The following is a 25852-nucleotide window of genomic DNA, read 5'->3' as shown; positions in this document are numbered from 1 at the left end:
GTCACCTTCAACGGTTGAAGTTCAAGAACTAAATGTAGTTCAAGAACAGGTTAATGAACCAGTTCCAAACCAATTTGAGCAACAACCAAATCCAATACAAGGTGAGCAAGTTGTACAAACACCACTTAGAAGATCTATACGAGAATGTCATGTACCAACTAGAATAAATCTAATGGTACAAAATGATGTATCAAATGAGGTTGATCATAATATGATGACCCTAAGACCTACGAAGAGGTGACACAAGGTTATGACAATGAAATATGGCAAATGGATGTGAAAACAGCTTTCCTTATTGGTGAGCTAGAAGAAGATGTGTACATGACACAACCTGAAGGTTTCACATCTCCGCCTGATAATAATAAGATTTTCAAGCTACAAAGATCTATTTATGGACTAAAGCAAACTTCTTGAAGTTGGAATATTCGCTTTAACAAGACAATTGAAAAGTTCAATTTTGTTAGATGTGAAGAAGAGCCTTGTGTATACAAAAAGGTTAGTGGGAGCACAATTATATTCTTAGTACTGTATGTTTATGATATATTACTCATAGAAAATGATATACCGGCATTGTAAAGTACCAAGATTTGGCTATCTGAATAGTTCTCCATGAATGACTTGGGAGAAACAGGTTATATATTGGGAATAAAGATCTATAGAGATAGATCTAAGAAGTTTCTTGGACTTTCTCAATCTTTGTACATTGATACCATCTTAAAGAGGTATAGCATGGATAATTTCAAAAGAGGTTATCTACCGATAGGCACTGAAATTACTCTTAGTAGGAAGGATTGTCCTAAAACACCTGAAGAGAGAGAATGCATGAGTAGGATCCCATACACTAGTGCACTGGGAGCTATCATGTATACCATGACATGTACACGTCCTGATATGGCTTAAGCACTAGGAATGACTAGCCTATATCAGGCAAATCTTGGTGAGGAGCATTGGAAGGTGGTAAAAACTATTCTCAAGTACTTAAGAAGGACTAAAGACCAATTCCTCATTTATGGAGATTCTGAGTTGAAACTTGAAGCTTATATTGATGAAAGTTTCTCTTCAGATGGAGACGATAGCAAATCTATTTCTGGTTATGTATTTACCTTAAATGGTGGTGCAGTGAGTTGAAAAAGTTCCAAACAAGCTACAGTAGCTGATTCAGTGACTGAAGCAGATTATATAGCAGCTAGTGGAGCTGCTAAGAAAGTTGTATGAATGAAAAAGTTCTTAACCAAACTTGGCGTAGACCTCCTCTACCTTTTATTTGTTGGCTTTAAATTGTTAAACATACTATAGAACTCTTATAATTGACGAGTGATCGAGGATTATCGACCTAGTACATTCAAAGTGTGTCAGCATTCAACGTGTGTCAGTTAAAAATATATATATTTTTTAAACTTAAGTGTATCCTAGTAATTATTTCGTTTAACAATTACATTATCCTGCTCTTTCTAAATTCAACAGATCGTTGGAGTTTTATCACTATAATAGTTAAGCATAAATTAATGAAAAACTTTAATACTTGAGCTGTCATATATTAGTGTTAGTTATTGATTATTGATTCTTGCAATCGGAGCCACAATTAGCTAGTACCCAACAATTAACACCTTCTCACATCTTTAAATTTCATGTACCAAGAAGGCAATGCATCAGTCGAGTTGTTTCAATAATGGTTTGGTTCATTACTACTAATATCTTAATAAGACATAATGTATGAGATGTGTGAATATAATTAGAGTGATAATTGAAGTCCCACATTAGACGAGTTATCTACATAGATATCATGGCCAAAGCTATCATAATTAAGGTTCCTGATACCTAAGATTAGGAATAATAATTAGCATTAATGTGTAATGCAACATTTAAACATGACCCCTTTAGTCGTACTCACTCTTTTAAATTTAATTTCTTTTAAACATGCAAGATCGGGTGGCTCATGAAAAGGGAGCAGTTTGATATGTAATTCTTACATATTTATATTACTTGTATATAAAAGTTAAACTTTTTTACTTATCATGAATATAAATATTTGTGTGTTGACACATTCCAAATGTAGAGATCCTTTTTAGTAATTATTTCCACTTAAACTTGTGAAATTAGTTGTGCCACGCAGTGTAAAAATGTAGCCTAATCCAAAACCACAAAAATCAGACCATAGAATAGGGGACAAAGTCAGTAACAATATTTTCCAGTAAATTATATAAGCAGCCGAATGATAGAATCAAATCGACAATCAATACAACACTAGGACAACAAGTAGTTAACCTGTCTTACTTATTCACGAACCAATATTTATTTTGATAAGATTGTGGTTTATGGACTTGCAAAATTACATCGAGGTTGCTCTTTACTAGGAATTTTCTCGTGGCAGAACTATTTGCAGGTGAGTAACTCTTTTTGAAATTTATAATAACCGTGGTGTACGGGTCAATTTGACGCACAGCCTCGACTAATTGAACGGGGTATTTGATATCTTCCATCAGTACAGATATCGGGTAACTCTAGCTACCAATGCTTGAATATATGAGAAGAAAATCACCTAATGATTTAACCTCCGTTGAAATTGGAAACCTAAGCTCTCATGATTCTCAATTCACTTTATTGATCATTAGGTCACACCCTTCCGTACAAGTACGTAACACTCATTATCCCCTAGGAATCATGTAATGTACATTCCATTCCCATTTAATTCTAGTTGGTTTTTACTCTGAAAGTTAACAATTAATATAAGGGTTTGGACAATTTTTTAATTTATCAGAGTCCATATTTACCATAAAATTTTCTAAATCTAGAAGCTGGCACCTCCATATTTACCGGCGTGTTTTGCAGTCTGCACTGTAAAATTAGAGAAAAGCTAGCTTCTTTCTTAACAGATTTGAGGGTGAGTATAAGGTACTTGAGCTTGAAGAGCAAGGCGAGCCGCGCTACTCTAGTAAACTGTTCGGCAGATTCCCACGCGTTACGCACCCGTTTGCCACTTTGTTCTCAACTCTTCTCACCTCCTGGGCGAGACAAGCCACCTTTAGCTAGGAGCCTCTTTTCCGTCTGCCAAGCTCCCCGAAAACAACGTTCGACTTACATGTGTTAAGCATATAGCTAGCGTTCCTTCTGAGCCAGGATCAAACTCTTCTTTTGAGTATGATTGGGCCCTGCAGTGGTAGAACCCGGTGAACCGGACGTACTATTTCCCAATCATATGTGAACTTTTCTTCTCTTATGATTTTTACTGGTTTCTTTTTGATAGTATTGGTCTCGTTTAGAGTATTAGTCTCCTTTCACTCAGATCTTGTATTTGTATAAAAAAAATATTTAAGATGTACAAGTAATTTATTCAAAATAAATTATCTTTCTAAAATTCAACATCCAAGAACTCAAAAACCTAGCTAAACCTCTATTCATTTGGGCGTTGTGCTCAACATGTGGCGACAACAAAAAAAAACACCTACTATAGAAAAAAGATTTACCTAATCTTAGTACGTAACGTAAATGAGATGGAGACCATGCATAGATAAAGGTATTCTGATATAGGTAGGTATTATTAAGCAATGGAGTAAATCTTGCGACGATTTAATAAAAAAACTTCGAAAATTTTCTGATTTTAAGGAATTTTTTGCATATTTCTATTGTGAATAAAAAGTGAATGAGACTTGAATCGATTGGGATGATTATGGCTGAGTAAAATGTTACAGGTTTTTACTTGGGATACATGCCCAACTAGAAATGGTTAAAAAGGACTAGGAGCTAGAAAGAGAGAAATTAACTTAAATAGTCATCCATTCAAAAACTTAGTTGGCAATGTATATATCATGTATTCTTAGTATATAATCTATGTATATTGACTAGCAAATATAAATATTTTTGACTGAGCGGCCAAATATGTAACTTGGTTTATGGGTATTGTGATGTTCAGTGTTCTCTTTCTTCTTAGCTTTCTGTTGCATTAACCTTATTATCGTTAGTATTTGCTTTGCACTTCTAGTCCGTATTGAGTTAATACAATCAGTTGGTTTGGTGTATTAGTTAGGTTGTTTCAATTTCAAAATCTTCACATGTTTTTCTTTTCTTTTGGGGGATCAAAGATCTGAACATGGAAATCATGAAGATACCTTTTTTAATTCTTTACGTTAGTATTGTTTCGTGTTAATCATAGCAATAGCACTCTTTTCTTTTTCTAAGTTTTCTCTTTTATTTAGGTGACAAGAGTGAGTTGCTTTAGTGGTAAATACCCTCCACTTCCAACCAAGAGGTTGTGAGTTCGAGTCATCCCAAGATCAGAGTGGAGAGTTCTTGGAGGAAGAGAGTCGAGGGTCTATCGGAAACAGTCTCTCTACCCAGGGTAGGGGTAAGGTCACTTATGTACTTATGATGTAAAAATATTTATACTAGATTAGACCACTTATAAAATAATTGCAAATAAGTAAATCTATGGACTATGATAAGAACTACTGTAGTTAGTAGCCTGCAATCTGGACTATGATAGATGGGCTACAAAGTCTTACATGGCTTTAAATGGGCCGAGTTTGAAGACCAAAATAGAAGAGGGGTTTGTTTCTTCTTTCTTATACAATATTTGAAACTTATTTATCAAAATTATCCTAATTTTATATATTCTCCGCCCTAAACAAGTATTACATACAAATTATATATAATTCATTATTAATACATTAAATTAGGAGATTTAATTACACAATTTTTCTTTTTTTTTCTCCTCGATCTCCTCTTTCCTTATTTTTCTGCCCCTTAAGTGCTTGTAACATTTCCTTAGTTGTCACCGTCAAGCAATGTAATTGTTGGAACCTACTTTTTGGGCTTGTACTCCTTTTTATGGTTGTCATCGAGTAATTGTTGGTCTTACTGCAGTGATATTTTGCATGTGTACATCTTTTGGTAGGCTTAAATTTACACTTGTGGTCTTATTAGTTCCTGCATTATTCTAATTGAATTACTGAGTCATAGCACTGATGCCAATTACCAAATCTGAAGCTCACTAAGCTAATTCGACTTAATAAGGTTTCACGAGGAGATCATTAGTCCAATAAAAGTTTGAGATAAAAATTGGCTTTTAGTCCAATAAAAGTCCTCCCCGGAAAGAATTTGTAGTTAAAATCCTACTTGGGCATGTACTCCTTTTAGTTTCGCCAGTTATTTGCTCCTTGCTATAAAGCTAAAGGGAAAGAAAAGCAATGACCATCACCTAGCAGCATGAATACATGTTTATACCGAAACAAGTCCAATATTATCGCAGACATGAAATGAAATTGACCCAGTTAGTTGTCTAGGATTAACTGATAGCAGTAACATACAAATTTGCATGGTAAAAATAAATTTTATACAAATTTGATACATCTACAACAATTTATAAACTAAAAATAAATTTTATATAACTGATTATTTAGTATAAAACTTATTTATAACTTATCTACAACTTTCATGCATTATTTCTACTCGGTTAAATACAACTACAACATCATACAACTTAAATACAATTTTCATACAAATTTTACACAATATATCTTTTGTATGTATTTTGTATATATTTTGTATGTGATAAGTTCTTCTTCCTCTTTAAAATTTCAATCAAAATTTCCTCTCTTAATACAATTTTGATACATATCAATAACTTTATGTAAGAAGATAGTATTTATAACTTAAATACAAATTTCATACAACGATTCATACATTATACAACTATTTTTAAATTTTCATACAACATTCAAATATATATATATATATATATATATATATATATATATATATATATATATATATATATATATATATAAAATTACAACTTTAATACAATTTACATACAATTATATACAACTTTAATACAATCATAAGTACATTGTATGTCATGTGTCCGTCATCTTCTTCTTCGAGTTTCAATATGAAATTCAGCCAATATCAAGTTTAATCTTCACCAAACACCCTCAAAATTGAGATATAAACTCCACACAATATTTTTAATTGTTTGTAACAATACCTAATCCAAATAAATAATGATTTTTGAAAATCCAAATTCGAATTCAAAGCTTCAAAACTTTTTAATGGCTGTCAATGGTGTAGAGTTAAACACCTTCAAAATTTATTGATTAACAATTTCAATTTGAACACCAATTGTGCGACATGAAAGGAAATTGCTAAGTAAAACTCTATAGTATAACGATTGAAATCCATTGATGAATTTCATTGGATAAAAAGTAGAGAACATCAAAGGAAATAAAATTGGAGAAAGAATAGAGAGAGAGAGAGTAGGAGAGAGAAAACATGGATGGGAAATAACTGATTCCTTATTCAATTCTTACTATAAAGGGATAATCATTTAATATTAAACTAATTTGTATATAATTGGTAAATTGTATATGGCCATGTAATTAAGTTAAAACTTGATTAGGGAGGGTAATAAAGTTTCATATGTAGTATAGGAAGGTAAAAGATAGGATGAACTTGGGATCAATTAAAACCATATTTGGTTAGAAGATAAATCAAGGGATTTTTATATTCATTGTTTACTTTTTCTAGTCATATACATAAATTATACATTGATTATATATAATCATACATATATAATACATAAATTATGCATATATTATACCTCCATCGATTATTTTTAGTTTAAGTGATTGGGTGGGAGGCTATTTGGATTAATTCATTCAACAGTGATTAATTTAGAAACAAGAATCAAGACAAGTTCTTTATTGATATAAATTTTGTCAATTTAATGCACTTCATCATGAGATATGAGAAATTGAGAATGAGCGACAATGGAAGTTCCGTGTTGGATTTGTTTTTAATTACAGTGATTTGATTGTATAAATATTTTTTACATTATCAAGGCCCATTTGGTTCAAGGGATTATGTCACAATCCAAAATCTAATCATGGTCGTGATAGAGCCTATCGTGTTACAAAGCAAGTCTACTTCCCAAAATATTACTACTAAACCGATTATAAGAATTTAATAAAATATTTTAACATTTAAATTTTTCATAAACTAAATCAACTCTAAATATAATATAGAAAAATGCGGAAACGAGCCCCAAACATCGGGTTGTCACTAAGTCATGAGCATCTAAAATTATGAACTAAGATATATAAGTTGTCTAACTGTCCAAAAGAAGAAATGACGAGGAGTACCAAGGTGCTGCGGACGCTAACAGCTACCTTGCCGTCTCCAAAGATAGCAGGCATGAACTCAACAATCGTTGCCTTCTAACTCACCTAGATCTGCTCATAAAGTGCAGGGTGTAGTATGAGTACAACCGACTCAGTGGTAACAGAAATACCTAAGGAACTGAGCAGTAGTAACGAGCTAAGCAGAATAATCCAATTATTATTTCTTTTTATAACTTAAAAATAAACAGAAATAAACAGGTAATTTACATAACTCAGTAAATGCCACAAAAAAGTTTAACAAATAAATGCAGCAACAACACAAATAAATACAACCTCACAGCAGTGTCACTCAATCACTAATCACTCACACGCAGCACTCAACACTATGCACTCATTGGGGGTGTGTACAGACTCCGGAGGGGCTCCCAAAGCCCAAACGCTAAGCACGGACAACTCACGTGCCATCATATCAATACCTGGATCCACACGGTCAACTCACATGCTACGCGGACAACTCACGCGCTATGGTATCAATACCTGGACCCGCACGGTCAACTCACGTGCTACGCTGATAACTCATGCGTTATGGAATTAATATCCGCACAACCAGGCCCTCGGCCTCACTCAATCATGTACCTCACCAGCCTCACCATCATCAACAAATAAGGGAACACAGCCCACATCAAGTATCACAGCATATTAGCAAATAATAGAGACTGAGGTAAACATGTACAATAATTTCTATGACTGAGTACAAATAATGTGAGCATGAATAAAGCCTAAGCATGATCTCTAACATGAAGGCAAACAAGTTCAACAACAAGTAACTACGTAAACACAGATGATGGCCATGAGGCCTCACGGGACGGATCAAGTCTCAATCCCACGAGGTATACACCCACATGCCCGTCACTTATCGTGGGTATCACCTCTAAACAGTCACACGATATCAAATTCTCCGAGTTTATACCCTCAAAGCTAGAGTTAAAACTGTTACTTACATTAACAGCGTAAAATCCTACCCCGTGATGCACTCGTCTCTGGACTCGGTCTCCAAAAGTCCAAATCTAACCATAATCATATTAATACCATCAACATAAGCTAACGAATAGAATTTCACAATAAAAACTACAAAATATGCCAAAAATCTGAAACCGGCCAAAATCCGGCCCCCGGGCCCACATCTCAAAATCAGACAAAAATGAAAGAATAATAAACCTCGTCCTCTCCCGAGTCTAACCATATAAAATTCATCAAAAATGGACTCTGTTTGGTCCCTCAAATCCTCACTTAATCTCTCCAAAACTCAAACCGTAACTCCCTCAATTTCACTTTGAAATCATCAATCAAATTCCAAAAACAAAGATGGATTCATGAAATATAACCAAAACTGAGTAGAGAACACTTACCCCAATTCTTATGGTGAAAATCGCCCCCAAACTCGCCCAAATCCGAGCTTCCCAACTGAAATATGATCGAATGAACAAACCCTCATTTTATATATTTTTTAACAAGCTATTATGCCTTGTTTTTCATTCCAAATGATCACTAAACTCGCTTTTTATGCCTCTAATGGATGTTTTTGTGATAATTTAGTCAAGTTAGGCTTTTGAATCACTCAATTTGACCTTATAATGAAGGAGATATGTAGGTTTTAATATTTGCAAATCGTGTAGATTTTTAAATACATCGTCTGTGGCAATTGCATAATTAATCTGCAAAATTTGGCAACCTAATTCTTAGTAAAATGACCATAAAATTCTCATACGATGTCCAAATTCGACGATTGTTTTTGCTACGGATCCGTAATTACGATACGGATCTAATTCTTCAATTAAAAAAGAAATCGGAGCCCATTTTGTTTAATATGATATCATTTATGCTTGAAAAAACGGCGTCGAAACATAAAGAAAACGAGCGCAACACAACCTAAACCCATCCGAAACTCACCCGAGGCCCTCGGGACCTCAACCAATAATTTCAACAAGTCATATATCACTATCCGAACTTAGTCGAACCTTCGGAACACCCAAAACAACACCAAAACACCAAATCAACCTCAGAATCAAGCATAAGAACTTCTAAACTTCCAACTTTCGCTAATTCAAGTCTAATTCTACCACGGACCTCCAAATTATATTCCGGACACACTCCTAAGTCTAAAATTACCTAACGAAGCTAATCGAATCATAAAAATCCTCATCCGAATTCATTTACTCATAAGTCAACTTCCGGATGACTTTTCTAACTTAACTTTCTAGCTAAGAGACTAAGTGTTCATTTCACTCCAAAACTACTACGGACCTAAACCTACCAACTCGATACAACTCAACACCACTGAACAATACATAAAGAAGCAGGAGTGGGGAAATATGGCTATAGCTCTCGGAACGACTGGCCGGGTCGTTACAGATTAAGTGTGTTATCCCAACATAAAGTGGTTCAAGCTATCTTGGTAGGATAAAGCCAGTTCTCGGGTAACCATTGAAGTTATACTTATATTGCACAAAAATTTGCAAGCTTACCCGCTTTCGGATCAACTTCAAACTTAGCGTGTCTGAAAAAATTTTGTTTGGAATATAATAATATTGATTGATCAATTGTAATTGAGAATCCAAATGCTTGAGATTAAGTTGTCAGGGAAAACATATGAAATTCTTTTCTTATTTGCTTTATCATTATCGTGTTATTCTAATAATGTAGAGATCCCTAGTGTAATTCAAGAAGTTGCGCGAATGAATACAAATGTGCGAACGAATAAAGTTGGTTTATGAAAAGAAATTTTTATATTCATATACACTATTTAAAATTTTATTACCCTCCCTACTCAAGTTTTAATTTGATTACATAGGCATATACAATTTACCAATTATGTACATTTTCGAAATTTAATGAGAATAAATTAACTCCCATAATCACTCTAACGTACACATCCCACTCCCCCCACGTTTCTCTCTCCATACCCCCCATATTCCACCCACCCACCCACACGTTTCTTCAATATCTCCCTCCATTAACGCCCGTTTTCACTCTTCTTCAAATATTCCTCTCGATTTTTACATATTCCAACTCTAAATCCTACCAAATTTATAGTTGCTTACATTTTTCCTTAACTTTCAATGAAGAAGAAAGCACTTTCAAAGATTAGCCCTAAAAAATATAAAGTATGTGATATTCCTACTTTTGATTTGGGTGTTTTCTCACAGGTTTCACCCAAAAAAGTTTCAAAATCGGCACATGCAAAACCAGAGACAAAGCCCAAGCTTTCCCCTCGTGAAACTAGGGCAGAAGCTCGAACAAAACATAAGCATGATAGGCAGGGGCGGGCCTACGCTAGGGGGTGGGGGGGTCACCGGAACTCGTTGGCATATATATATATATATATATATATTTATATATATATATATATATATATATATATATATATATATATATATATAATACAGGGAGGACCCCTTTAAATATTTAATGCGGCCTCCTAAGTCACAAAGGTCGGACAAAAGAGTTGGTTTGTGGAAGTTCTCAACAACCATCTTTTGCCTGATGACCCGGATTTGAATCTGGGGTCCTACAATCTATATTATATTATTTTTATTTTTAACTTAAGATTTAAATAGCTTAATATTTTTTAACCCCCTCAAAGATCCGAAAACAAACCCTTTTTTTCTCTAAAAAACAAACCTTCTAAGTTTCTCTGCCTCCCTTCAACTTCAACCTTCTTTTTAGTTCTTCACTTCTTTGCATCCCTTTGAACTTCGAATCCCACAGTTCTATTAGGTGAAGGAGACTCTTCTTAGAATCTTTAATTATTTGAGTAAGTTTTTCTTCTTTTTACAAATATTATTTTTTAAATTTTTGTGATTTTGACCTAGATTGGTTATGAGTTATGACTTATGAACAGATTTACTTTCTTCCCCATTCAAAATATCCCTTTTCACTAATATCATCAAATGCAAATCCAATTAGTAGCATTTAGTTTGAACAAATAATTGATGAGTAAAGTGCTCCTATAAATTCCTCTTTTTGTTAGCTTAATTTCTGGAGTTCTTTAATATAGTAGATAATGCTTGCAAGTTACAAGAAACCAAATCGTCTTCGCCATTCGGATTTCAAGGATACTTCTTTTAGTTTTTGAATTCATTGTTTGAGCAGACAACAATCATGGTGCATATTTACATGATGTTAAATCTTTAGTTGGTATGCTAATTCTTTTATCTTAATAAATTAATTTCATAGGTATTTGAAGATTTTGTGCTAATGCTATTTGAAATATTGTTTCAGTGAAGTGGATGATTTGAAACCATGCTGTATTTGGATTTCAAGGATACCTTTCACAAATTGGTAAGTGTTCATTCTATCTTTAAGATAATAATAATATAGTTATGAGTTATGACTTATAATATAATATAGGGGTGTGATTCCCCTATTAGAAATATTATATTTACTTTTGTTCGTGATAAAAGGGGTGTGATTCCCCTACTAGAAATATTTTCTTTGCTTTAATCTTGATGGAAGGGGTGTGATTGCCCTATTAAAAATATTATTTTTCTTTGTTCCTGATGGAAGGAGCATGATTCTCCTATTAGAAATACTCTCTTTGCTTTGTTCTTGATATAAGGGGTGTGATTCCTCTATTATATGTTATTTCTATTCTAGTATTAATATAAGGAGTGTGATTAATCATATTAAAAATATTATTTTGCTTGGCATTGTTGCTTTGTAGGAAGTTTTGTTGATGTGAATTGAGATGGACATATTTTTGGCGAGGTTTAATTCTTCTCAACCAAGTTCAAGTTTTAGAGACAATTCCTCCCATTTTGTAGAGGAGTTTGATGTGAAATCACTTAATCCTGACCCCGGAGAGAGAATACCCATTGATAGATATAGCTCCAGAATACGGGATGAAGTGAGAAGACACTACATCCAAAGAGGGCCTTGCCAACCAGTTTATCACAAATTTCCTAAAACTTTATTTGGGAAAACAATGCGCTAATTTAGTCCGGGTTGGTTTAAAGATTCACATTCTAGATGGTTAGAGTATAGTGTGAAGAAAGATACCGCATTTTGTTTATGTTATTATTTATTCAAAAATGATTACGTTCATGGTAGCACGGGTGGCTCTTTCACAAAAACCGGCTTTAAGGCGTGGAATAAAGGACCCGAAAGATTTGGTCTACATGTTGGTGAATTAAATAGCCTCTACCATAAGTGTTTCAACAAAATGCTAGACTTGTCAAATCAATCTCAATCAATTCAAGCTGCTTTTGAAAAGCAATCTGAGAAACAAAAAAAAATGAATATCGAATTCGTTTAAATGCCTCAATCGATGTTGCAAGATTTCTCTTGGATTTTGGATTGTCTTTACGAGGTCAAAATGAAAGTAAATCTTCAAAAAACAAAAGACCTTTTTATAAGGGTTTTGGAATGGCTTGGAAATAGGATTCCAGAAGTAGATAGAGTTATATTAAAACATGCCCAAAAAATGATATGATGGCTACGCCAAAAATTCAAAAGGATATTGTAACTGCTTGAGCACAAGAGACCGTGAAAGCTATAATTGATGACCTAGATGGAGATTATTTTGGGATATTAGTTGATGAGTCCAAGGATATTTTACAACATGAACAAATGGCCCTTGCTTTACAGTATGTTGATAAAAAAGGCCAAGTGAACGAGTATCACAACCCAAAATCCAACTAGTCGTGATGACACCTAACCTCACCCCGCTAGGTAAGTCAAATAACATAATTTGATTCAATTAATAATTAACTAACTATAATACACTCCCCAAGGACTGGTAGTACAAATCATGAGCTTCTAATACAACATCTATTCGAAATGTACATAAACAGATTCTTATAAATCTAAGGCTACAATGAACAAGAGGAAGTTACGATCGAAACACAAGTACATCTTCAAATCCAACTCTCGTCGATCACAGCAACATCAACATTCAATATCTGCACGCAAGGTGTAGAAGTGTAGTATGAGTACAACCGACCAGATGTACTCAATAAGTAACAAACCTAACCTTATGTTGAAAGTAGTGACGAGCTTGTACCAAGGTCGGGTCTCAACTTCAATAACCAGCAATAGTTCATAACAACGTAAACAAGTAATATCAGAAGTAACTCAACAATCAAATGCTCAGCAAAAACGTAATTTCTGAAAATAGTTCTGCCTTTCAAGTACATCAATGAAAACCCAACTCATTTACCAAAAATATAAGTAAGTTTGAAAATAGTAATTTTTCCCAAAATTCCTTTCAACAATAATAAGATGTATGTCCTTTCCCGATAACCAGTGGAAAATGCATCATTATGCATGTATGTCAAATGTGTATGTCAATGCGATTCAACTCAGTGATAAAATCATATGCATACTCTCAAAGTATCATTTCACTCAATCCTCATAGTCACCCATGCCTCACAGTCACTCAATCTTTCCAAATCACTTGGCACTCGCACTCAGTAGGTACCTACGCTCATTGGGGGTGTGTACAGACTCCGAAACGGATCCTTTAGCCCAAGCGTTATAATCTGCACGGATAACTCGCATGCTATAGTATCAATATCAGTATCCGTACGGACAACTCACGTACTATAATAAGCCAATCTAGCATGTTGCGGCGTGCAGCCCGATCCCATAATTATCCTCACAATCAGGCCCTCGGTGTCACTCAGTCATCAATCTCTCCAATCTCTCGGTCTCACAATGTCATGAAAATTAGCCCAAAATGATGATATGATGAATTAATAAATAGCAACAGAGACTGAGAGATGGTATGAAATGAATGAACATGGCTGAGTTATAAAACTTCAATTTAAACAAATTCAACAACAATATGACCTTTGTGGGTCTCAATAATACTGGCATATAGCCTCAACATTATTTTAACATGATTCTCAGCTCAATAGCTCTAGTACGTAGAGATTTGCATTATTTCAGATAAGTTCATGTAACTACACAGTACCACAGGAATAACAGAATTACAATTCACACGGTGCACGCCCACACGCCTGTCACCTAGCATGTGCGTCATCTCAACACCAAGCACATAGCACGTATAATTTATGGTTTATACCCTCAGCTCCAAGATTAAAAGAGTTACTTACTTCAAACAAGCCAAATCCAATACCGAGCAAGCTGTACAATATTCCGAAAATTCCATTCCGCGCGTATCAACCTCCATACGCCTTCTTATATCCTCAATTCAAGCCAAACGACTCGTATGTATTCAAACAACGTGCAAGTTAATCATAACTTACTCTAATGCTTACAATTTAACAATTTACAAAAATTTCCAAATTCGCTCGAAATATCGACAGTGGGGGCCACATATCGGAATCCGAAGAAACTCACAAAATTCGAACATCCATTCCGATACGAGTCCAACCATACAAAAATTATCAAATTCCGACATCGGATTGACCTTCAAATCTTTAGTTTACATTTTTGGAAGATTTTATAAAACTCTAATTTTTCTTCAATAAATTCATGGATTCATGATGTAAATGAATATGGAATTATGAAATATAATCAATATAGGATAAGGAACACTTACCCTAATGTTTATCCATGAAAATCGCCCAAAATCGCCTAAACCGAGCTCCCCAACTTTGTTTTGTCAAAAATAGCTGAAACCCCCCATTTTATGGAGTTTTTACGTCTGTGGCACCACATGTGGCGTGGGGCACTGCATGTGGCGCCCTTTCCAGTACCTCCAGCAGTCCCAGTACCAGGGATAGCGCCCCACGCTACCCTGGGCGCTGACGGCGACAGGAAATCATTCTCGACACGGAAATGGGCATAACTCTCTCATATGATGTCTGAATTCGACGATTCTTTTTGCTATGGCTCCGTAATTTTAATACGGATATAATTCTTCAATCAAAACTGAATTTGGGGATCATTTGCTTAATATGATATAATGTATTCTTGAAGAATCGATAAAGAAACATTCTAGGTTCGATTCCGAAACATAGCAAATCAAGTATGATTGACCTCAAAATTTGCACACAAGTCATAAATGACATAACAGACCTATTCCAAATTTCCAAAATCAGATTCCAACCCCGATATCAAAAAGCTAACTCCCCGGTCAGACTTCCAACTTAAATTTCCTATTTTCGCCATTTCAAGCCAAATTTAACTACGGACTTCCAAATAATTATCCGGACATACTCCTAAGTCCAAATTCATCATACAGAGCTATTGGAACTATCAAAACTCCATTCCGAAGTCATTTGCGCAAAAGTTAAACTCCGATCAATCCTTTACATTTTAGCTTCAAACATGAAATGCATTCTTCCGAACTAATCTCGAAACACCTAGAAATCAAAACCGGTGATTCACACACGTCATAATACATCATATGAAGCTATTCAAGACTTTAAATAGTAGAAAAGAGAGTAATTACTCAAAATGACAAGTCGGGTCATTACATTCTCTCCCACTTAAACATACGTTCGTCCTCGAACGTGCCAAGAGTTGTTTTCCAAGCCATCAAATCACTATTGGATCTTACCACGCACATACATGTGGGTGGTCCCAAGCCACCCTATTCTATATAGGCCTGACAACACAATACAATTGAAGATCATTACTCTAACCTTAGTCCGTAAAACTTAGAGCCCAATTTCCAATATCCAGAATTTCTTACAAGACCTGAGTCTCACATCTACACACTATATAAGTTTGAACAAGTTGTATCAAGCCATAACCATGACCCCAGATATAGTCACATAACATACTACACAATTCGCATACTCGCAACACCATTTCCGGTCACAGTAACTACTCAAAACCAACCTGGTACTAGTATTAAACATCATATCAAATAAAACTGCATTCCCAAAACCTTCGTACACTGCTGATAATTAAAGAAGCACGTGGAATCTCATAACCACTTATCAGACAAACTAGTCATGAAGCTCTCTCGCCCCAACCAGAATCATAATCACTTTCTAAGTCGACTTTCGATATCATCCTCCCAAATATACCATTATCAAATCCGATAGTACACATTATAGGTCCGATGACCTTATATTATCAAACACAACTACCCCATATACACGCCATACCAATATATCTCAAGCCAAAAATTGAGCAATCTGTGCACCCAAAAATGGAAAATATCTCAATGAAGAGAACTGTTTCGCAAGTTCAGCTAGCACCACCACAACCTAATATTTACAACCAACTCCTCAAATTTTGTGAAGAGGATAACCGTAGGCGCATGTACACAATTCCTCAAATACGTTTCTCATGTAATTTTTATCGCAGAGGAAGGAAAGCAATGAAATCCGATAAATTATCAAAGAAATAAAATTCCCACACATGGCACGGACAACTCACGTGCCAATAATATGAATCGTCCGGCATGGTCACAGGCCTCCAATCCCAACATATCATACAGGAGCAATTAAACAAGTACACTTGTATATGATAATAAAATAAGATTCGCATGCTCCTAGACTGGTATAAATAACACGCCATAGTGTAAGCATATGCAAAGTCTTCTATCATACTTCAAATCGGAAATTTAACGCAGAAATAGTAACTACCCCATTTATTTAGGGAATTAACCTCTTGTAACCTCAAGTGCAAACCAGATAGTTCTCAACAAAGGTAAGAACACGAGAAACGTAATAACTTTAGGCTTAACAGTCAACTCTAGGCATATCATAGCCTAAGCATTCTTTCGACTATAAATACTTGCCCAGATGCCCGCACATTGGCTCAAACCTCACATATATACGCACTCATGGTGCGTAGTTGTCCCAAATAATTAACGCAACTAGTGCCTCCACTGGATTTAAATAAAATACTCACTTCAAACAGGTCACAACCTTGAAACAATATGCTTCTGAGAACTCACAGTCTCCAAATTCATAGGACGCATGAATCATCATAACTAATCCCAACTCTAGCATTTGAATGACTAACACATATCTCATGCACAATCATCCCACGAGGAATTCTTCCAAAAATTTTCTGTGCCACAAAGCAATAACTTGAATATCAACAGTCTATCAACCAGGTGAGTATCGCAATATTGATGAACATCTGTAAGTCAAAACACCTAAAATGTATACCCTTCTTAGGGATTACCGAGCAATTATAACATTCACCTAAATATCTGAAGCTGACCATGCTGTCCAAAATTCTTAACCTTCCCTTCAAGACTGAACTGCCAACTTGTAGATGTAAATCTTAATCTCACACAACACAACACATCTATCATGCCATCATGTGACAAGCACAAAAATCTCATTATGAACTCTAAGTCGTCGGCAAATTACATACCTTGTTAGTTAGAAACATTTCTCTTACTTCCTTCCAGGAGGAAATCACAATACACAACACGTTCCCACACCGGTAAAAAATATATATATCCGGTTCAAACCATGGTAGAAACCATCAAGAACACTTTGAAGTCCATTTGCATATAACCAAGCTATTAGAACTGAATTCCTCTAACTTGACCAAGTCACGCAAGTCACCAAACCCAAGAATATTGCAATAAAAATATTTGTAGAGCCTCACCACATCATAGGTAACCAAAGAGCCGATCATACCATTACCATACTGGTCTAGCCTACTACCAGTCGTTTTATTTTCTCCGAGTTTCTTCTGAATTATCCTCAAGTAGACACTTCTCCTTATCAGAACTCCACAATCCTTACCCAAAGCTCACTACAAGACATCCTAACATAAAACCACATCGCCCTAAGGCCCATAAGTTATTGTATTCTTCTTAACCACCCCCAGAAGTACCACAACTGAAACGCCCACTCTAAAAATACCTTATGTGAATTTAAAATTGTTTTTTTACCTTTATTATGTTGGACTGTAGAATCCATAGTCATACAGAATTACCGCAAGTCCGGCACCATTAAATATAAATCTTATATTCTATCCATACACAAATCCGGAAAAATTTTCGATTGCCATATATAAATCTTGAACCCACTAGAACTTACTCGAGAGTAATCCACTCTCCTTAAATCTCAATTTCACCGCCCAAACGGGCCAAACTGCTTGTGCTCAATTAGCACAACAACACCCCAAAGAAGTAACCATGCCTTAATGCAACCGAGCAAATTCATACAGCGTGCACACTACATGCGTCACGAATAACAACTTAACTCATTCCGTGATTTTCATATACTCATAAAGTGTAATGTAACTTGTATCCAGGAATTTCTTTACTCGAGTCATCCTCGATCTCAATCTCAGCAAGTCATAACCGATTCACATGTATGCCTCCAACCGAAACTAGTACAACACATAACCATGAAATCAAATCGTCAATAGAAGGCTCCCCCACTTGGCTCAAAGCCATAGAACAAAACATTCCATAACTCACAATATCCAAACTCTATTACTACTATTATACTGCAGTCATTTCAACGAAAATTCTTCACAAGCTCAGATAACGCAAACCATAAAATGCCTTAAATCATTTGTTAAGCTCACCTTCATCCTCGTGACGGTCAAGTCAACTTTCTCAACAAATCCAAACTCGAATCTCAACACATATACCCCGATGTAAGAAAAGAAACTCCCCACACAACTTTATAAGAAACACACCAACGTAGATTACTCCGCAGGAGAAAACCTACCTGCTCAGTCTTAAATTGGCATCTTGCTATACCCTTTCGCAGCCAAAATTTCTACGCAATCACTTAATATTTCTGAGTCCAAACTCATTATCAAGACATGAGAATTTAATTTGTCCCCAATTTCACAACGTGAAAGACCCTTCAACACACTCATAACCCGAGACTATACGTCATATCAAGACAAAATTTAAGACACCCAATAGTCCTTTTCACACCCCAAACAAACTCATCATGTCATATTCAAACCACCTGGATACATTCTGTAGTTACATCATGCTCATCATATAGCTATTCAACCGCTCATCCAGCCACAAATTCCACTCATAGGGACAATACTATACATATGAGTCCAAATGTATAAGTTCACACAACTGAAGCTACCGAGCCTAAGCCGCGGTTTAAATCTGGACTCAAGTCCTTCATACTGGCCCATCACCAAAACACAGAATACACATCTCAAACATCGTTCATGGAATCACAAGCCGGCGATGCACAGCTGATATCGAGCACTCACATGCACACACGAATGCGTGGAAGGAATTCAAAGAGTTATGTTTCAAGCTGAATAAATTCCGCATGATAAGGAAAGAAAGATAGAAAATTATCCTAAATGCCATGTAGCCTCTCAAAGATAAGTATGGACGTCATCATACCGATCCGTAAGACTCTACTAGACACTTGATCATGACTTGTAGAACCTATGAACCTAGATCTCTGATACCAACTTGTCACGACCCAAAATCCAACTAGTCGTGATGGCACCTAACCTCACCCGCTAGGTAAGCCAAATAACACAATCTCATTCAATTAATAATTAACTGACTATAATATACTCCCCAAGGACTAGTAGTACAAATCATGAACTTCTAAGATTATAATTTACAAAACTAGTATGAAATAAATACATCATATGTTAGAAATGTACATAAACAGATTCTTATAAATCTAAGGCTACTATAAATAAGAGGCAGCTACGATTGGGACACAGGTACATCTTCAAATTCAGCTCTCGTCGATCACAGCAACATCAACATTCAATATCTACACACAAGATGCAGAAGTGTAGTATGAGTACAACCGACCCCATGTACCCAATAAGTAACAAACCTAACCTTAGGTTGAAAGTAGTGACGAGTTTGTACCAAGGTCGGGTATCAACTTCAATAACCAACAATAGTTCATAACAACTTAAACAAGTAATACCAGAAGTAACTCAACAATCAAATGCTCAGCAAAAACGTGATTTCTGAAAATAGTTCTGTCTTTCAAGTACATCAATGAAAATCTAAATCGTTTACCAAAAATATAAGTAAGTTTGAAAACAATCATTTTTCCCAAAATTCCTTTCAACAAAGATAAGATATTTTATTTCCTTTCCAGATAACCAGTGGAAAATGCATCCTTATGCATGTATGTCGAATGTGCATGTCAATGCGATGCAACTCAGTGATAAAATCATATGCATACTCTCAGAGTATCATTTCACTCACTCCTCCCAGTCACTCAGTCCTCACAGTCACTCAATCCTCCCAAATCACTCGGCACTCGTGCTCAGTAGGTACCTGCACTCACTGGGGGTGTGTACAAACTCCGGGGACTCCTTCAGCCCAAGCGCTATATTCTGCACGGACAACTCACGTGTTGCACGGACAACTCACGTGCTGCACGGACAACTCACATTCTATAGTATCAATATTTTTATCCGTATGGACAACTCACGTGCTATAATAAGCCAATCTGGCGTGCTGCGGGGTATAGCCCAATCCCATAATTATCCTCACAATCAGGCCCTCTGCCTCACTCAGTCATCAATCTCTCCAGTTTCTCGGGATCACAATATCATGAAAATTAGCCCAAAATGATGATATGATGAATCAATAAATAGCAACAGAGACTGAGAGATGATATGAAATGAATGAACATGACTGAGTTTTAAAATTTCAATTTAAACAAATTCAACAACAATATGACCTCTCTGGGTCTCAATAATACTAGCATATAGCCTCAACATGATTTTAACATGATTCTGAGCTCAATAGTTCTAGTACGTAGAGATTTTCATGACTTCACATAAGTTCATGTAACTACACAGTACCACAGGAGTAACGGAATAAAAGTTCACACGGTGCACGCTCACACGCTCATCACCTAGAATGTGTGTCACCTTAACACCAAGCACATAACACGTATAATTCAGGGTTTATACCCTCAGCTCCAAGATTAGAAGAGTTACTTACCTCGAACAAGCCAAATCCAATATCGAGCAGGCTGTACAATACTCCGAAAATTCTATTTCGCGCGTATCAACCTCCATACGTCTTCCTATCTCCTCAATTCAAGCCAAACGACTCGTATCTATTCAAACAACGTGTAAATTAATCACAACTTACTCTAATGCTTACAATTTAATAATTTACAAAAAAATTCAACTCCACTCGAAAAATTGACAGTGGAACCCATATCTTGGAATCCGACGAAACTTCACAAAATCCGAACATCCATTCCGATACGAGTCCAACCATACAAAAATTATCAAATTCCGACATCAGATTGACCTTCAAATCTTTAGTTTACATTTTTGGAAGATTTTATAAAACTTTGATTTTTCTTCAATAAATTCACGGATTCATGATGTAAATGAATATGGAATCATGAAATATAATCAATATAGGATAAGGAATACTTACCCCAATGTTTATCCGTGAAAATCGTCTAAAATCGCCTAAACCGAGCTCCCCAACTTTGTTTTATCAAAAATGGCTGAAAACCTCCGTTTTATGGAGTTTTTACGTCTGTGGAGCCACATGTGGCATGGGGCGCTGCATGTGGCGCCCTTTCCAGTACCTCCAGCAGTCCCAGCACCAGGGATAGCGCCCCGCGCTACCCTGGGCGCTGACGGCGACACGAAATCATTCTCGACACGGAAATGAGCATAACTCTCTCATATGATGTCTGAATTCGACGATTCTTTTTGCTATGGCTCCGTAATTTTAATACGGATCTAATTCTTCAATCAAAACTGAATTTGGGTATCATTTTCTTAATATGATATAATGTATTCTTGAAGAATCGATAAAGAAACATTCTAGGTTCGATTCCGAAACATAGCAAATCAAATCTGATTGACCTCAAAATTTGCACAGAAGTCATAAATGACATAACCGACCTATTCCAAATTTCCAAAATCAGATTCCGACCCCGATATCAAAAAGCCAACTCCCCGGTTAGACTTCCAACTTAAATTTCCTATTTTCGCCATTTCAAGCTAAATTTAACTACGGACTTCCAAATAATTATCTGGACATACTCCTAAGTCCAAATTCACCATACAGAGCTATTGGAACCATCAAAACTCCATTCCGAAGTCGTTTGCGCAAAAGTCAAACTCTGGTCAATCCTTTTCATTTAAGCTTCAAACATGAAATTCATTCTTCCGAACTAATCTCGAAACACCTGGAAATCAAAACTGGTGATTCACACACATCATAATACATCATATGAATCTATTCAAGACTTTAAATAGTAGAAAGGAGAGTAATTACTCAAAACGACAAGTCGGGTCGTTACAACGAGCTATTTATTGGTCTTGTTCGTGTTTGTGATACATATGCAAAGTCATTGAAAGAAGCAGTACTTTCTTTTCTAATGAAATACTCATTAAGTCCATCCAAAATATGTGGACAAGGCTATGATGGGGCTAGTATTATATAGGAAAAGATGAATGGTCTTAAAGCTTTAATTTTGCAAGAAACTCCATCGGCATATTCCGTTCATTATTTTTCTCATCAATTATAGTTGACGCTTGTAGCTATTGCTAAAAACACAAGGAGGTGGAGACTTTCTTTTCTATTGTTACTAATGTGTTGAATGTGACTGGAGTTTCTTTTAAGCGTAGAGATCAACTTCAGAAATATCAAGCAGAATTATTGGAGCAATTGCTAGAGAGTGGTAAAGTTCAAAGTGGGAAAGTATTAAATCAAGAGTGGGGGCTTCAAAGTCCAGGTGGCACTCGCTGGGGATCACATTGTAAAACATTGGATAACTTTGTTATTTTATTTTCTTCTATTGTTCATGTGCTTGGGGTGATTGAATGTGAAGGTGATGTTAATGATAATTTGCAAGCAGAAGCTTCTTCGAGTAAAATTAAAGCATTTGAATTTATTTTCTTGCTTCACTTAATGTTGAAAGTGTTGATAATGTCAAACGAGTTGAACAAAGCTTTACAGAAGAAAGAGCAAGATATTGTCAATGCCATGGTATTTCTTGATATCACAAAGGAAAGGTTGCAAGAAATGAGAGATGAAGGATGGGAACCATCGATGGATGAAGTATCTTCATTTTGTGCAAAACATGATATTTTGGTGCTCAAGATGGAAGAATTCTATATTTCTGGAAAATCGAAGCATAGGCCTTCACAGTGTTACTTATTTACATCACTTACGTGTTGAGCTTTTTTATGCAGTGATTGATTTACAACTTCTGGAGCTTAATAGTCGTTTTGATGTTGTGAGTAGTAACTTGCTTCTTGGTATGGCTAGCTTGAATCCGGCTAACTCATTTGCTAATTTCGATAAGGAAAGAATAATTACATTGGCCAAGCATTATCCCGATGAGTTTGGGGAATTGAAGCTTCTAGATCTTAGTCGCCAACTTGACACTTTCATATGGTACATGCAACATGGTGACCCTAGGTTCTCTGATTTGAAATGAATTGGTGATTTGGCAAAAGCATTGGTTGAGGCAAATCTTGTGGAGACTTATTCACTTGTTTATTTGCCTGTGAAGTTGACTTTAATTTTACTTGTTGCAACTGTAACGGTAGAAAGAGCATTCTCATCCATAAAGTACATCAAGATGAATTGCGTAGTAGTATTAGTGATACATTTTTAAATGATTGTTTAGTTTATTACTTTGAGAAGTAAGTATTTGTAAATATAAGCAATGATGTTATTATTGACCGTTTTCAAAATATGAAAGCGCGTCGAGTTCAACTATGAGTGGACAGTGTACTTTTGTTATATTAGTATCAAGTTAATGGTATTTGATAATATTGATGTTTTTATATTGATGATAAATTATCATAGTTATTTCAAAGAGTTGCACACGAACTTTATCGCTGGTGATTGGGATACTAAAGATAATGGTGCTCCTGTTATGCTCAAATCCTGGGTCCGCCTCTAATGATAGAGATATTGGTGAAGCCTCGACATCTGATAAATCTATAAAGCGGAAGGGCAAAGAAATTGCTTCCGATGATGATTTCATCGAAGAAGAAGTTATCACGAAAGTTACAAAAAATATCAGAGTTTCTCCTACTCTTAAACCTTCAAAAAATAAGAAGGTTCAAAAATCAGCTAAAACTATAACCCAACAGTCATTTGAGAAGGTAAAATTTTAGTAATTACAATTTTGTTTTTTTTTAAGTTAAAAAATTTGTTCTCATTCTCATGAACATACATAATTTTTGTTTTTTTGTATTTATAGAAATTTTGTCTACATTGTGTAGATTTGTTGTAGGTTAATAAATTTTCTACATTTCCCGGTAAATTGTAGATTTTTTGTATATTATTCGAAATCATTTAGTTAGGGAATGTACTATATGATTTAGTTGGTTTTATTGGTTATTATTTTCTCTATTTTGTAAATGTTAGTTTCATTTACTGTAGAGAAATTGTATATATTATGTCTAGTTCTTAATTTCTAATTTTTTGCCCTAAACATAATTTTATCAGTGCATTTGTAGCTTCAATGTAGTTAGTTGTTATATATGTTTACTAATGTTGAAACTTACTTGTATGCAATGTATTAATTTTTTTCTGATTATAGCTAAAATGTAATAGAAATGTAGTTATTTTGTTTTCTAGTTTTGAAACAAGTTTTATTAACTTGCTGTTTCTTTTGGTGCATAATCGAATATTTTTTGTACCACATGATGTTGATTATGGCATCACTAGGTTCCAGACATTATCCGACCCTGCTATTCCTGGCCAAATTAAGGATTTACTGTTTGAAAATGGGTTAAAGCTGTTTAAGAAGACATGTTTTGGGCATTTTCATTCCTTGCCCAAAATATGTATCCAAAATCACGCAATTCACCTTCTCGTAAAGTATGAATTGAACGCATCTGGTTCCGACTTTTTTACAGCAGAGATAAAGGGTGAGAGGCTGAACTTTGGGTTGAGAGAGTTTGTCTTGTTCAGTGGCTTTAGATGTTTTGCAGAAGTGACATACTTTGGTTATACAACTAAGTATGACAGTAAAATAATGAAGAACTATTTTCCGAATAAGGAAAAAGTTGAGAAGTCATACTTGAACCAAATTGTAACCAGTCATAGTTGGGTGAACGATGAGGATGCAGTCAAGCTGTGTATTATCTATCTGATAGAATTCTTCCTCTATCCTTCAGACAAAGATAATTTAAATTTAATAGACCATTTTAGGTTCTACTTGGTGGACTCAGGGCAGTATGCGAACTACGCATGGGGTATCGAATTGTGTATAAGATTCGATACACAACTGATGCAACATGCAATGTTGTTCTTTTGTTTTAAATTTTGAAGGTGAAACAGTCGACTACATTAATGTAGGTGATTCGGACAATGACTCCAGGTCTGAAAAAGGGGAAGTAACACTTGATGATTTTGAGCTGCCTGAGAACTTCTCCCAGATTGTTAAGTTCGAGGAGCTTAATGAAGATGAAACAACACATGTGCATCAAGGAAGAACAAGGCATCCTGGAAAAGCATGCCAGATCCCTCTTTCTCCCTTTTTACAGTTCTAGGGGAAGCACTTCTGTTGGACCTCCAATTTTTCTCATCAAGCATCCATTTACTGGGGTTATTGGCGATGATGTTGATCCCGGCTTTTTGGAAGAATTCAATAAGTGATTGTACTTTGGTACCGATACAGTTTCAAAGAGGTTAGATTATACAATTTTTTCATATTTTTTAGTGCATTCAATTTTTGAATTTCCAGTTGAAACTATATATTAATTGTAATTGCTATGTGTTTAAATAGGAGGAAGGCGCCTTATTCTTTAAAAGATAACCATCTCAAGCCGTGGTATGATCTTGGAGTGGAGAAAATTGATAAAAGGGGTGGTTTTATACT

The 25852-nt window shown here is 35.3% G+C and overlaps 1 protein-coding gene across 1 annotated transcript; it reads left to right on the top strand.

Moving 5' to 3' along the window:
- Positions 1–21498: 21498 nt before the first annotated feature.
- Positions 21499–23452, top strand: LOC104112884 (uncharacterized). Its single transcript, XM_070176800.1, has 3 exons — positions 21499–21582; positions 22570–23161; positions 23205–23452. Exons 1-3 carry the CDS (start codon positions 21499–21501, stop codon positions 23450–23452), a joined length of 924 nt encoding a protein of 307 aa, XP_070032901.1.
- Positions 23453–25852: the final 2400 nt, after the last annotated feature.

This window comes from Nicotiana tomentosiformis, chromosome 5 (assembly GCF_000390325.3).
Source record: "Nicotiana tomentosiformis chromosome 5, ASM39032v3, whole genome shotgun sequence".
NCBI classification, from domain to species: domain Eukaryota; kingdom Viridiplantae; phylum Streptophyta; class Magnoliopsida; order Solanales; family Solanaceae; genus Nicotiana; species Nicotiana tomentosiformis.
The sequence above is the reverse complement of the archived record's forward strand: the minus strand, read 5'-3'. Positions and strand labels throughout refer to the sequence as shown.

Coding starts and splice junctions, on each gene's coding strand:
- LOC104112884 (XM_070176800.1), top strand. CDS start 21,499: ATGGCTGAAAACCTCCGTTTTATGGAGTTTTTACGTCTGTGGAGCCAC. Junction 21,583..22,569: donor TGCATGTGGCGCCCTTTCCA/GTACCTCCAGCA, acceptor TAAAAACACAAG/GAGGTGGAGACTTTCTTTTC. Junction 23,162..23,204: donor GAAGCATAGGCCTTCACAGT/GTTACTTATTTA, acceptor TTTTTTATGCAG/TGATTGATTTACAACTTCTG.